At 33.1% G+C, this 14,747-nt stretch overlaps 2 protein-coding genes across 7 annotated transcripts in view; one reads left to right on the top strand and one right to left on the bottom strand.

Moving 5' to 3' along the window:
- Positions 1–14,747, top strand: part of LOC147025159 (tetraspanin-4-like) — a 292,907-nt gene that overhangs the window by 200,435 nt on the left and 77,725 nt on the right. The gene's annotated exons all lie outside the window — the stretch shown is intronic.
- LOC147025162 (uncharacterized) lies at positions 10,467–13,608 on the bottom strand. Its single transcript, XM_085885832.1, has 3 exons — positions 12,850–13,608; positions 12,558–12,752; positions 10,467–12,460 (listed from the first exon to the last, which is right to left on the bottom strand). Exons 1-3 carry the CDS (start codon positions 12,940–12,942, stop codon positions 11,213–11,215), a joined length of 1,536 nt encoding a protein of 511 aa, XP_085741958.1. The 5' UTR covers positions 12,943–13,608; the 3' UTR covers positions 10,467–11,212.

Here is a 14,747-nt window from a genome sequence, read left to right as displayed (position 1 = left end):
ATGATTACTACAATATTTTGAATGTTGTTCTAATCGTTCTTTTGTATGAAATGAATTAAGACATCGCTTACAAGGATATATTTTGTTTGCTGTTCTGAATACCTGAGAAGAGATTAATCTTGATAAATTATTGATGTATGTGTAATGTGAATTCTTTCCAACACTAAAATATAAAAGGTCAATGTGTGTTTCTTCATTTTTATAGTTGTTTGAAATTTTTAATATTTGAACTTTGTTTGTATCCGTTAATCCATATACATTAATAGAAAGATTATTCTTTTTCTCAAATTTAGGAATATCTGTTAATGGCATTGGGAATTTAAAATCTTTAATGTCCAAGGTATTCTCATATTTCATATATTGTTTTACTCTTTCTGAATTACATTTTGGTGGATGTAAGTGAGCAAGAACAGACCAGAGAAAACATTTATTATCATTGTTCTTAATATTAACAACTGCCTTCTTTAGTTTTATTTCTTTTGGTGATTCAATATAAGAAGAAGCTTTAAGAGGGTTTGATTTTAGAATGTGTATATCGAAAAAGATGATTTTTTTTAATATTGAATCCACTTCCTACCACTGTATTATCAACATCCTCCTCTTGTCTTGATAGTTCTTCATAAACCCCACTATTCAAAAAATCTTGAAATGATGTTATAAAATGAAGACCTGTTCTCATATAAGGAGTATGTTCTTCATCTTGTCTTTTCATATTCATTTTCACTCCCATATAAAACTTTAAAGTTTTCATTTCTTTTAATGTCTTTTTAATAAATTTTTCAACATCGGGTTTCACTATTTCAATTGATTCAGCTATTGATGATGGACCGGGTTCTCCAAATTGAAAAATTCTTATTTTTATATGCCCTTTAAATACCCCATCAGTGTTTTCAATATAATAGTCTCCCTTTACTTTAAACTCATTTTTCTTGTGTTTTTGTGATTGAAGATGTTGATTATAACTACTCTTCAAAACATCCTTTGAACAGATATCACAATGTTTTCTTTCCAACTCAAGAGGAGATATTTGATGAAATAGATTAAATGTGTGTTTGTTGGTTCGGAGGTGTTTTCTATAATGTTTATATTCGTGATTACAAACATCGCAGTACGTTGTATTCACCATATTTATAGAATAAAACTTTGCTTAAACTAAAATTTTCTTGATGAAAATTTCGTTTGTTTTACAGGTGAATCTGTGCTTAAAACCATTTTATCCTCCAACTTTTTCACTTAATAAATACAATGTTTCAAGACACAAAAGACAAGTTTCAATCAATCTCTTCATCTGTTAAAGATACTGAGAAATATGTCAAGGATGTAAAATTGAACAAAGATAAATATAACAACTATTGGATAAAAACTATTATGGTAAATAATATGAGTTCTTCAATTTCCTTCAGTGGAAGGGCTTTTAGTATACCTGGTAGAACATCAATTAAAGTATCTCTAACAAAAGTTTCTCCTCTCCTTCTAGTAATATATTCAAAACTAGAAAAAGCAATGAAACAAGAAAAAGTATCAAAGAACAAAAACCTTATGGATGAAGCTTTAGAAAGAAAAGATAAGACCATCTGTAATATGCAAGGAGAAATTTGTATTTTTTTCAACAACCTTAAAGATGTAAATCCTGATGAAATAAAGGATGTTAATATATCAGGTGAAATGACATTTCGTTCAATAGTAGTTAACGATAATTTTAAAATTACCTTTAATATAAAAAATGTTGTCGTTGAATCTGATAATGAAAAAAAGTATATCGATATCGATGGTAATATACAACTGAAAGTATAGATGAATTTCAGTTTAAGTAAAGTTTTACTTTATAAATATGCTAGACTTTCCTGATTCTCCATATGACAAATTTGAGAATTGTCCTGCGTGTGAAAGACGAGGATTAAACACAGAGTCAAAAGCCTATAAACAATGTATATTCTGTGATTATCTTCTAATTAATGATAATAAAAAATATAAAAAGGAAAATAATTCTTTTAGATTTACACCAAAAATGAATTACTTTACAAGATTGATTAGAGAAATGAATGTAAAGTATGAGGATGATAACACACCTTTCCTTACAAGGGAAGAAACTGAACGTATAAGAGAAATGTTCAAAGGATTGTTGTTGTATATTATTCATGGATGTAATTTTCAGGGAAATATCAACACAAGATATTGTATAAATAAAATAATGGATTATCTTGAAATTAAACCTGAACTTAGGATAAAATATAGAGTTTCTAAAAAAGCTAATAATAAATTAAATAACCTGTTTTTCAAATATATAAATGAATGATTTTTTACCTATTTGGGAAAATAAGATAAAATTTAACAACCATAAAAATCTCCCAAATTCATTAAGATGTCTCATAGTTGGTTCAAGTGGATGTGGAAAAACCTGCTTACTTTTAAAAATGCTCCTCACTCCCAACTTTTTTAGATTATGATAATTTAATAATTTTCACAAAGTCGAGTTTTCAACCAGAGTATCAACTACTCTCACAAGGTTTTAATGCTGGTCATCAAAAAGAAGATATAATAGGTTTATTTAAACGTCAAAAAAACCTAAATGATTATAACATTGAAGATATAATTCAACTATTTTTTGATACACAGAGATGTAAAAAGAAATCAAATCTTATAACTTGTATTCTTAGTGATAATACGGATGATATACCGTCTCCCCAAGATTTGGATAAATCAAAAAAGAACCTCGTTATCTTTGATGATTGTTTTAATGAGAGAAACCAAACGGTAATGGACAGCTACTACACAAGAGGGAGACATTCTTCTTGTAATTGTATTTATCTTAGTCAATCGTACTTTCAACTTCCTCGTCGTTCCATCAGAAACAATGCTAATACTTTTATTTTATTCAAGTTAAATTCAATAGATATCAATAATTTTTGGAGAGATAGTTGTTCTACATTATGTAGTAAAAAGAAATTTGAGGATTATATGAAGCACACGACTGAAAAATATAAATATATTGTTGTGAAACAAGATGAGATATTAAGGGATATATTTTTTGTTTTATAAACAATTACATATATAAATGACAACTATTATTATAAATCTTGTGGGTAAATCTGCTTCTGGAAAAACTTTCATAAATCAAGGTTCTTGTGTAGTACAAATGAGAATATTGTAAATTTACTTAAAAAACACCCCGTGATACGCATTGTATCAACAACAACTAGAGCAATAAGACCTGGAGAAGTAAAAGGTGAAGATTATCACTATATTTCAGTGGAGGAACATATGCGATTGAGGAATGAAGGACAAATATTTGAGGAGGTTTCTCTTGGTACAACAAAATATTCACATTGTAAGAGTGAGTTAAAGAAACTAAAATCTGGTGGTGTTGGGATATTAGAAACTAATCCAGAAGGAACGAGACAAATTATTAAATATCTGAGCGGAGTGAAGATTTTATCATTCGGTTTTGATGTTGATGAAGAAACTCAACACAAACGTATGAAAAGCAGAGATGCAAGGATTAGTGAAGAAGAAATTACAACTCGCATTAATGTTAATAAAGAATTTGATGAAATATTTAAAGAAAAGGATTTATTTGAACACATCTACTTGAATGATGAAGAAAAGGAAAATTTCCCTGTTGATCTTTACAATTCATTAAATGATATTTTACAATAAATAAATGGATACAAAAGAAAGAGCAAGAAGATTTAAGGAACATCAAGAGTTGGTTTCAAAAGTTGTAAAACAACAGGAAGACATAAAGAAGAAACGCAGACAGAAACTAACGGGCGAAGAAGCATTTGAAAAAAACAAGAGAAATTTTTTAAACCACTTTTAAAAACTTCCCAAGAAAAAATGAAAGATGTTTCCACAGTTCCCACAGTAGAATATACTCCTAGAAAGCTTCAAATGTTAAAAGATTTCAGTCAAATGACGGAGGAAGAATTAGAGCATATTGGAGAATTAGAACATGATGAAGGTTTATTTCAACAACTGGAAGAGATTAATCAACCCCCTGATTATATTGTGAATGCTGTTCAAAACAATGAATATTCAGCAGATTCAAAAACCAAAGCAGGACTCATTCCAACAGAACAACCAGCAATATTTCATCTTGTTCAAGAAAAGGTATTGATATTTAATGATGAATTAAGGTTCTTAAGTTCTGCTCAACCCCCTGTTAAACTAACTCCGAGATTAATGTTTCTTCTCACAAAAGATGGAAGGCAAGGTTCAACTGTGAGGGATGAATCAAAGTATATTGATAAACCATTGGATATGGAAAATAATGATGATAGAGTATATATTGATTTGCTGAACACTCTAAATTATAAGGTTATTCTTTCTGGTAAAAGTAGGAAGAATGAGAAGGAGAAACACATTATTCAGGCTTTAAGTATCCTTGGTTCAGGTATTAGTTTTCTTCCAAATGACCCATCGCAATTAGTTAATAGACTGTTATTGTTGTTCGGCAGTAAGAAGGCTGGAAATAACAATTGTTTTAATGAAGCATCAGCCATTTTAGACCAGTTGATGAACATGAAAATAATTAATAAATCTCAATATAAAGACATTTTATCTCATATTAAATAAGATGAGAAGCACAATCCTGAGTTTTAATTTCACAACAAGCGACCACACATCTTCATTCCCATACCCACTACAACTTGACACAACAAAAGAATATGAGGCATCTTTATTGTCCATGGAGACTTATAATACCTTATTTAATATAACCGAGAAAAATGACAAGTTTAGTTATAATCCGGGAAGTGGATACAAAACGATAACAGTCTCACCCGGAGCATACGAGATTTCTCAAATATCTTCCGAAATTGCTCGTCTTATGAAAGAACAGGGTGATGAACCAAAAAATATTGTTATAAACATTCAAAAACATACTTCAAAATCAACGATTAAAGTTAAAAATAACTACAAGGTTGATTTCACAATTGATAATTCATTTAGAGAGTTATTAGGTTTCTCCTCAAAAAAGATTGAAACTAATGGGACGTTTTACAGTGATAATGTCATTCAAATATCCTCAGGAATAAATTCGGTGTTAATTCACTGTGATTTGATTGATGGTGCTTATAATGATGGATTAAAAACAAATACAATATTTTCATTCAGCGCATACTCAACCCCAATTGGTTATAAATTCAATATGGAGCCTAAAAATTTGGTTTATCTACCTGTGTCAGGAAAAACCATACACAGAGTAAATTTTAGGATAACCGACCAAGATAATCGTGTGATTTCTTTTAATGGAGAAGTTATATCCATCAGAATTCACCTACGTGAAGTTTTTCAATAAATAAATACGATGGTTATTGTGAGGAAGCACGAGTTGGGAAAATATAAAATAATTACAGGGGATGGGATGTTCCTTTCCCCGTACTACAAGGGTGAAGGTATGTATCTTGGTAGAGGATACTATAAACCTAAGAGACAAAGGGGTGTTGGACATCAATTTAGAGGAGATGGGATAATTGATACTCTCATGGGTATTGGTTCAACTATTCTTAAACATAAAGACCTAATTGGTTCAACTGCTTCTGCTGTGGGAAATGTAGCAGGTGCTGTAAAGAGTATAAAAGATGCTCAGAAAGAATCTCATAAATTACAAGCAATAAAAGAAATTAAGAAAGGTAAAACTCAGTTGTCCCCCAAGAACGACAGAAAATAATTCAAATACTTGGATCAGGGTTTCAAAAGTTTTAACATCTTTTTCCTAAATAAATACAAGTATGGAAGCAATTGATAGTATCTATGATTTGGATGATACTATTATTATCTCAAACTCCACTAAAAAAGAAGATTACTTCAAGGTAAATGCAATAACTGGAACAGACTGGAATACAAATGGTACAAAAAGTTTTGAAATAAATAATCAACAAACCTATTTGAATCTCTCCGAAAGTTTCTTGTTGTGTAAATTTAAATTCACTAAGGCTGGGAATAACACAAACGCTACACTTGTAAATGATTTCTTCTGGAAAATGTTTGATAGTGTGCGATTGTATATTGGAACACAAGAAGTTGAAGCGGTTGATTATGTCTCTGCTGTATCTGAAATGATGAAATTTACACTCTATACATTCAGTGATAGAATGGGAAAGGGGTCTGTCGAAGGTTTTATTCCTGATATGTCAACGGGAACAAACACAGACCCTGGATATATTCAAAGGAAAGGAATGTATAATGATGATACAAAAGCAGAAAATAGTTTTACTGTGGCAGTTCCTCTTAAAGGTATATTTGGATTTTGTGATTATGATAAAGTTCTGTATGGTCTTAAAATTAGATTTCAACTACAAAGGAATGATAATGAAAATAGATTGCTTTTTGGTGTTGGTAATGCTTTTGGTGATCAGAATAAATTTGTAATTGAGGAGATGAGTTGGTATATCAGTGAATATACTCCTAATCTTAAAACAGAAGAGATGTTGAATCGAAGACTTAACTCAAAGAAACCACTCAGTGTATCATACCTCAAAAGAAGATGTCAACACGTTAAACTCAATCAAACTACTTACACGTGGAATTTGGGTGTTCTGGAAGGAAAGCCACGATATCTGTGGATGATTTTTAAAAAGCCAGATGGTGATACTGCGACTGATAAGAATAATGCATTGAGTGATAATGCTAAGGTGAAACAACTTCGCGTTTCTCTAGATGGAACATTTTATCCACGAGATAGATTGGAAATTAATTGGGAAAAAATGATTTTGCTGAAGCATACAAGTCTTACCAAAAGGTGTGTGAAAGTAATGGAAATAAAGAACCTATTTTGGATATGACAGCATTTAAAAGTTTGTATACAATCTATACGTTTGACCTGAGCGCTCAAAAAGAAACTATAAAGTCTAATCGAGTGGATACTTCCCTATACATTGAAAGAGGAGAGAGTGAAGAAGTTGATACATATTGTTTGCTTTTGGAAGAAACAGAATTGCAGATTAATACAGATAATGGTGTGATGATTAGTCTCACATAATTTTTTGTTAAATAAATGAGTGGCAAAGTACCAACTGGGGTATATGTTAATCAAATCAATCTTCATAAACTATCATCTTGTGTTCAAAATCAAAAGCCTTGTACGATTAACGTTAATACAATTCAGAGAAAAGGAGCAGTAAGAATTGATGTTTTGCTCACAAGAGAACAGGTTAAAATCTTGAATGACACTGGCTCACTTAAAATTAAAATGACAAAACCAATGTTAAAAAAATATTCAATAAGAGAGACGAGTGGAGGATTTCTCCCATTTCTAATTCCTTTATTTGCTGGTTTAAGTGCGGTTGGAGCATTGACGGGTGGTATTTCAACAGCGGTCAAAACTGCCAACGAAAGGAAGGCTCAACTCCAGGCTCAAAAAGAATTGGAAAGACATAACAAAGAGTTGGAGAAACAAATTAGTGGAAGTGGTGTAATTGTAGATTTTGCTGAAAAACTTGAAGGTCTGCCTGATAAAGCGAGATTGTTAGTTGGAGATATGCTTTCTTCTATAGCACAAGCAGGTGTAAAATTAACGAAAAGAGGTAATGGATTATATCTTTCTAATAAATAAATGAGCATTGATGAGTGGTTGAAAGAATTTGGAAAGAATACAACATCAAATTTACAACTTGCCAAATATTGTAAGAAATTAAAAATTCATAATGTGGTTATTTGTATGAGAGATGAATTAACAAATGTGTCGAAACATACAAAGAATATTATTATGAACTTAGAAGATAATGATGGGAACGGTTCTCATTGGGTTTGTATTTTTAATAGTCAAGACAAATATTATTTTGATAGTTTTGGTCTTCCACCACGTGTTGAAGTCATAAAATTCTTACAGAATGGTGTTTATCAAACATTTCAAGTCCAAGAATTAAATTCCAAGTGTTGTGGTCAATTATGTCTATATGTGTTATTTCAACTCAACAAAAATAAAAAATTTTATGATATTATTTTTAATCTAATATAAATGACTTATGTTGGTAAAGATGGTTCTATCTTTGGTGTATCTCAAGAACTGGATATTGATTTATCAAATTATTACACAAAGGCACAGGCTGAACGACATAAATATAATATAAACAAAAATATTAACATGAAAAATGCTTATAAATTAAAAAATTATCCAAGCCCGACTGACGCGAATGACTTGGTGAGATTAAGCGATTTATCACAATATATATACTTAAATAAAACGGCTGTGTATTCTAAAGATACAGAAGTGTTGATATTATCTCCAGGTCATACAGAATTCACAGTTCGAATTAAAATAAATTTTTATAAAGAAGGGCGTATCGTTTGTATGAGAATAGAACAATGGGGGTATGATATGAATGATTTAGGGTATAATTGGTCATTTAAAATTAACCTCGAAGACCTGGAACAATTAAATCAGTCTCGTAAGGAAGAATATTATCCACTTGGTATCGAGAATGAGTTTTGTGGAGCCACGATTAGTAAACAACAAATAAAAGAATTTAATAAGGGTAAATATAATAATGGTTTTGCCCTTGTTTATCTCATGAAAACAGAAAAAACAGGATTATATATAATAAGTAAGGAAATACAAAATGATTTAACTATGGGAAGATGGGGAGGTGTTTCGTGCCATAATATTATTCTAACATATATTTCTAATACATAAATGACAGCAAGAAGGCTTCAAGAAAATTATCATTTCTGTGTCCAAGCATACCTTCAAGAAAAGGGTATTCGGTATTTTAATAAATATGTTCTACAACATAAGAATGAGGTATTTTCAATAAAAGATTGGCATTATGCTGATGTTGATAAACCGACAACTTTAGATTTAATTAGAATGTTAAATAATGAAAAAATTATAAGGTTAAGAAAAGGTAAGGCTCTTTTAGAAATTCAAAAGAAATTTTATTGGTTTCCTGTTGTAAAAAAATTATTTTGGATACAGGAATAACAAGAAATCCTGATGAATATATGTATAATATTCTATGGGGTGTAAACGATTCAAGTATAGTAAGGGATGAGGAAGGAGTTGAAGAAGAGAGGGAAGAGGAGGAAAAGGAGAAGGAGGAGAGAGAGAAGGAGGAAAGAGAGAATAGAGAGAGGGAGAATAGAGAGAGGGAGGAAAGAGAGAAGAGAGAGAGGGAGAAGAAAGAGAAGGAGGAAAGAGAGAATAGAGAGAGGGAGGAAAGAGAGAAGAGAGAGAGGGAGGAAAGAGAGAGAATGAATAAATATCAAAATATGGAAACCAGTGAGATTCAAAAAAGAATAGAGGTATTAAAGAAAATAACTTATCTCACCAGGGAGGAATACAAAGAATTAACAAGTCTATTTGCAATACTTTCAACAAAACTATTAGCATCGTCAAGCTATTCATTTTAATTCAAGTTTTTTCTTAAATAAATGGAGAAGAGAGTGAAGGCATTTCTAAGGATTCTTTATGTTTTAAAAATTAAGATTCAAATGTGCATGTTGGAAACTAAAAAGGTTTTTGCACTCTGCAGAAATTTTTCTCATAAATAAATGAGTTATTGTCTCAAATGTAAAAAGAAAACTAATACTAAAAATATTTCATATATTAAAAGTAAAAATAACAGGGTTATACAAAAAGGTATATGTTCGGTGTGTGGTTCAAAAAAAAATCAATTTATCTCCAAACACAAACTCGGAGGAGATATACAAAAGTTTTTATCAGGAAGTAAATTTACAACTACTGGAATACCAGGGGAATTACATCTTCCAGGGTATTCTTTCTGTGGTCCAGGCACAAACTTGGATAAAAGATTAGATGAGGCAGACAATCCTAAATCCTGGAGTAAACCAATCAATAGAGTTGATGAAGTGTGCATGAGACACGATATTGATTATGGGAATACCACAACGTTGGAAGAAAAGCATGAAGCCGATAGAGAAATGTTATATAATTTGTCTCTGATACAAAATCCAACCTTGAGAGAAAAAGTTGATAGGTTCATCGTGAAGAAGATGATTAGTGCTAAATTGAAACTTGGACTTGGAAATTCAAAAAACTTATAGGCTCTAATGATGCCATTAAGACTGAAGAGCAATTAGCTGATGAATTACATAAACCAATATTCACAAAGTTTCAGAGAAGGAAAGTTTATTCCAAGGAAGTTGATTATATCTGGTCTGCTGATTTGATTGAACTCAATTATGATAAGGGGTACAAGTATGCTTTAACCGTTATTGATTTGAGGAGTAGATATGCGTGGGTTGTCCCTTTAAAAAACAAAACAGGTAATACTCTTATGTTAGCTTTTCAACAGATATTTAATAAAAGTAAGAGAAAACCTAAGAAATTGTGGACTGATGAGGGTAGAGAGTTTTATAACAAGACATTTATGAATTTTCTAAAAAATAACAGTATTACATTATACAGTACCTTTAATGAAGGGAAGGCAGTTGTTGTTGAACGTTTTAATCGTACCTTAAAAGAGAGACTATATAAAAAATTCACACAACTCGGTTCACAACAATGGTCATCTTTTATTCAGGATATTGTGGATAAGTATAATGACACGATTCACACGTCAACGAATATGAAGCCATCAGAAACATTTACAAAATTAAAATATGAAAAGAGATTAATGTCAGAAAACCTAAGTTCAAAGTTGGTGATATCGTAAGAATATATAGGTGGAAATCTCATTTTGAAAAGGGTTTTACTGAACGATGGACGAAAGAACTTTTTAAAATTGTTGATGTAATAGATACAGTTCCTTGGACTTATAAAATATATGATTTGGAAGGGGAAGAGATTTTAGGTTCATTTTATTCACAGGAATTACAAAAGACAAAACTAAGCAGATAATACACCTTTGTGGACACTCGAGGGCCAAGTCCGAGGTGTATAACAGTATATAATGTGTGTCAAGGGGGACGTTCTTAGATCTGTGAACCCCAAACACAGAATCCTCAACTGAATAGTCAAGGCTTAACTTTTGTTTGTGTGTGTGTGTGTGTGTGCAATGGGAGCAATAGGTTGGCGCTTCACTCCCTCCTACTATACACCGTTGTGGACACTCGAGGGCCAAGTCCGAGGTGTATAACAGTATATAATGTGTGTCAAGGGGGACGTTCTTAGATCTGTGAACCCCAAACACAGAATCCTCAACTGAATAGTCAAGGCTTAACTTTTGTTTGTTGATGTGTATGTGTGTGTCCCAACCCTCACATTCAAAATCTCAACCCCAACCCTCACATTCAAAATCTCAACCCCAACTCAATCCTCACCCAACACAGTCTTTTTCAAAATGAGATTTCCACCTATATATATATATATATTTTTACGTTTTTTTTTTCTTCTTCCAATTCTGTCTTTTAAGGCTTTCAGGTTTGATGACGTAGAAAGGGGGAGTAAGTCTGCACTTTCTTCCCAGAACGAACAATGTATATTTTTTGTTTTTTTTCTCTTCTTCCAATTCTGTCTTTTAAGGCTTTCAGGTTTGATAACGTAAAAAGGGGGAGTAAGCCTGCACTTTCTTCCCAGAACTTTCTTGATCTTGCTCCCATCAAGCACCATCCGACAAAGAACTACATCGATAGGTTTAGATCCCAAAGAGTGATAGCAACTCCAAAAGTCTCCAAAATATAAATAAATAAAATAATAATAATAATAAATAAATAAATAAATAAATAAAAGCCCCCAAAAAAGTTTCAAGTGTCCAACATAAACCCAACTTTCCAAGTCTTCAAGGTATAACCACATTCCCGTTGAGTTTCCAAGATATGTATCACATTGTGAGTTATCAATCCAGAACCCACATTTCAAGTATTCAAAGTAAAACCAACTTTCAAAGTCTCTTAAGGATAACTCATTTACTGATTTTTTCAAAATTTGTGAGTCTCCAAGGTAGGCCCCATATTTAGAACCATCTTGGCAGAACCCTTTTCCTGAGTCTCCAAGGTAGTTATTTAAACCATCAAGGCAGAACTCATTTACTGATTTTTTCAAAATTTGTGAGTCTCCAAGGTAGGCCTCATATTTAGAACCATCTTGGCAGAACCCTTTTCCTGAGTCTCCAAGGTAGTTATTTAAACCATCAAGGCAGAACTCATTTACTGATTTTTTCAAAATTTGTGAGTCTCCAAGGTAGGCCCCATATTTAGAACCATCTTGGCAGAACCCTTTTCCTGAGTCTCCAAGGTAGTTATTTAAACCATCAAGGCAGAACTCATTTACTGATTTTTTCAAAATTTGTGAGTCTCCAAGGTAAAACTTGTATTCTGGCTCATCAAGGTATAACTTGTTCAGTGGGTATTGTCTTGATAACTCACAATGAGTACTATTGCTGTAAAACTCTTTTTCAGGATTTTGCTGGTCTCCAAGGTATAACTCTTTGGTTGGGTCATCAAGGACGAACTCGTTCTGTGGGTCTTGGTCGCTCATAAGGTCTTCAACCAAGCCAACAATTTCGCCCCAAGTTGTAGCAAAAGCAGTATTTTCATTTCGTATTTCAGACACAATTTCCTGTGAGAGAAAATAATAATGTATTAATTAAGTTATTTAATTATTAAATGAGTATGCTTCAATCAAAGTTTGAAAATAGGAAAATAAAAAATCTTACCTCAATAGATAAGAGGTTTGAATCCAGTTCATCAACTTGAAGGTTTAGTTCCATACAAGACAGAGAGTTCCAAGGAACACCAAAGTCATCCCACTCAAGGTCTTGGTCGCTCATAAGGTCTTCAACCAAGCCAACAATTTCCCGCCAAGTTGTAGCAAAAGCAGTATTTTCATTTCGTATTTCAGACACAATTTCCTGTGAGAGAAAATAATAATGTATTAATTAAGTTATTTAATTATTAAATGAGTATGCTTCAATCAAAGTTTGAAAATAGGAAAATAAAAAATCTTACCTCAATAGATAAGAGGTTTGAATCCAGTTCATCAACTTGAAGGTTTAGTTCCATAGAAGACAGAGAGTTCGAGACAAGCACACAAAACACCATTGCCAGCAAAAACAAATGTTTAAAATGGAGCCTGGGTTTGAAGCTTTTATAGAGAAAGACTGGTGGGTGTGGTTTCCTTTGGAAATTCCCTGGGCAAGCCTAGGCAAGCCTTCATTGGGAAATTTTTCAAAACCATAACATCCTGTAATTTTCTAGTGATTTCTTTGTGAGTCAGAGATGAACTGGAAATGATGTAAGAGTGGGCGGGGCTTAGCAAAAGTAGGCGGAGCTTAGGAAAAGTGGGCGTGGCTTAGAAAAAATACCTTATGAAAAGTGGGCGGAGCTTAGCAAAAGTGGGCGGGGCTTAGGAAAAGTGGGCGTGGCTTAGAAAAAATACCTCATGGAAAGTGGGCGGAGCTTAGGAAAAGTGGGCGTGGCTTAGAAAAAATACCTTATGAAAAGTGGGCGGAGCTTAGCAAAAGTGGGCGGGGCTTAGGAAAAAAATACCTTATGAAAAGTGGGCGGAGCTTAGCAAAAGTGGGCGGGGCTTAGCAAAAGTGGGCGGGGCTTAAAGAAAAGTGGGCGGGGCTTATTGAATACCTTGTGGAAAGTGGGCGGGGCTTAACAAAAGTGGGCGGGGCTTAAAGAAAAGTGGGCGGGACTTAACAAAAAATAACCTGTGGCTCAGGAGGTGGTCAAACAAGAGCATTAAGAGAAGTTTATCATTTCGTAATGGCACAAAAGGGATATCTTAAAAAATATAAAGATTCAAATGTTTTGTTTGTCAATATTTTAGATGGGGATTATTGTGCAAAGAAAATTAAACTATTGAAGGAATTTGAGAATGAACAAATCTTTATAGGTTCAATGAGTGAGCTGTTCAACCCCCAGGTGTTCAATTCAATGAGGTTCAACCTCCAAGTTAAAAGGGGAGACAAATAAATATACCTTGGGATAAAAAGGGGGTTTATTTTTAAGGAAAAAAATATGAATCGCTGAAAATTCCCCATTAATTTACATGGGGAAAAGTGAGCCAGAATCAGTATTCTTACCCTACATATATATATATATATATATATATATATATATATATATATATATATGTATATATATATATATATATATATATATATATATATATATGTGTATATATATACATATATATGTATATATATATATATATTGTTGTGGTTACCAGATTCGCAAACCACCATTCAGGTCCCTTAGGTGAGGTATCTCGGTAAGTGCATGTGTAGTTAGGCCCAAACCCGTTGTCTAGTGGGAATACATGTCATTTATACGTGCTGCGACTCTTCAGGATAGCCGTTTTTCTTTTACTATCTTTATTTTGGACCAATCGCCACCATCACAACCACAACATCAACCACCGACCACAACCACCGCTTCACCACAACCGCCACGACCTTTACCGTCACAACTCGCCACCATCGCATCACCGTCATCTCGCGCCACTCATGGGCACCGATGCTGGACTCGTGTAGGGCGCACGTTGAACAGCGTGTACAAAATCACGGATTTTCTGCTTCAAAAACGGATCCAAAACGACACACGCCCACTTTTTGCCGTCCAATCGGTGAGCGAGGGGCGAATTGGCCCCGCCCCCAGGGCGATCGATATATGCAAATTTGTGGATCAAAAAGCCTTCACGCCCACTTTTTGTCGGGCCAATGGGGAGCGAGGTGAAAGGTCAAAGGGAGGGGGTCAAAGGCGAAGTTACGGGGGGATAAAAGGACGGTGTTCGTCAGTCAAAGGAGTCGTAAAAGTCGGAGCGAAAGAGTCAGCAGAACGGAGGCGAAGGAGTCGGAACGAGGCGAAGGAGTCGGAACAGAGAGTCAAGACTTCGC

Source organism: Eptatretus burgeri, chromosome 6 (assembly GCF_056783735.1).
Source record: "Eptatretus burgeri isolate ZD-2024b chromosome 6, Ebu_testis_v1, whole genome shotgun sequence".
In the NCBI taxonomy this organism is placed as follows: Eukaryota; Metazoa; Chordata; class Myxini; order Myxiniformes; family Myxinidae; genus Eptatretus; species Eptatretus burgeri.
The sequence above is the reverse complement of the archived record's forward strand: the minus strand, read 5'-3'. Positions and strand labels throughout refer to the sequence as shown.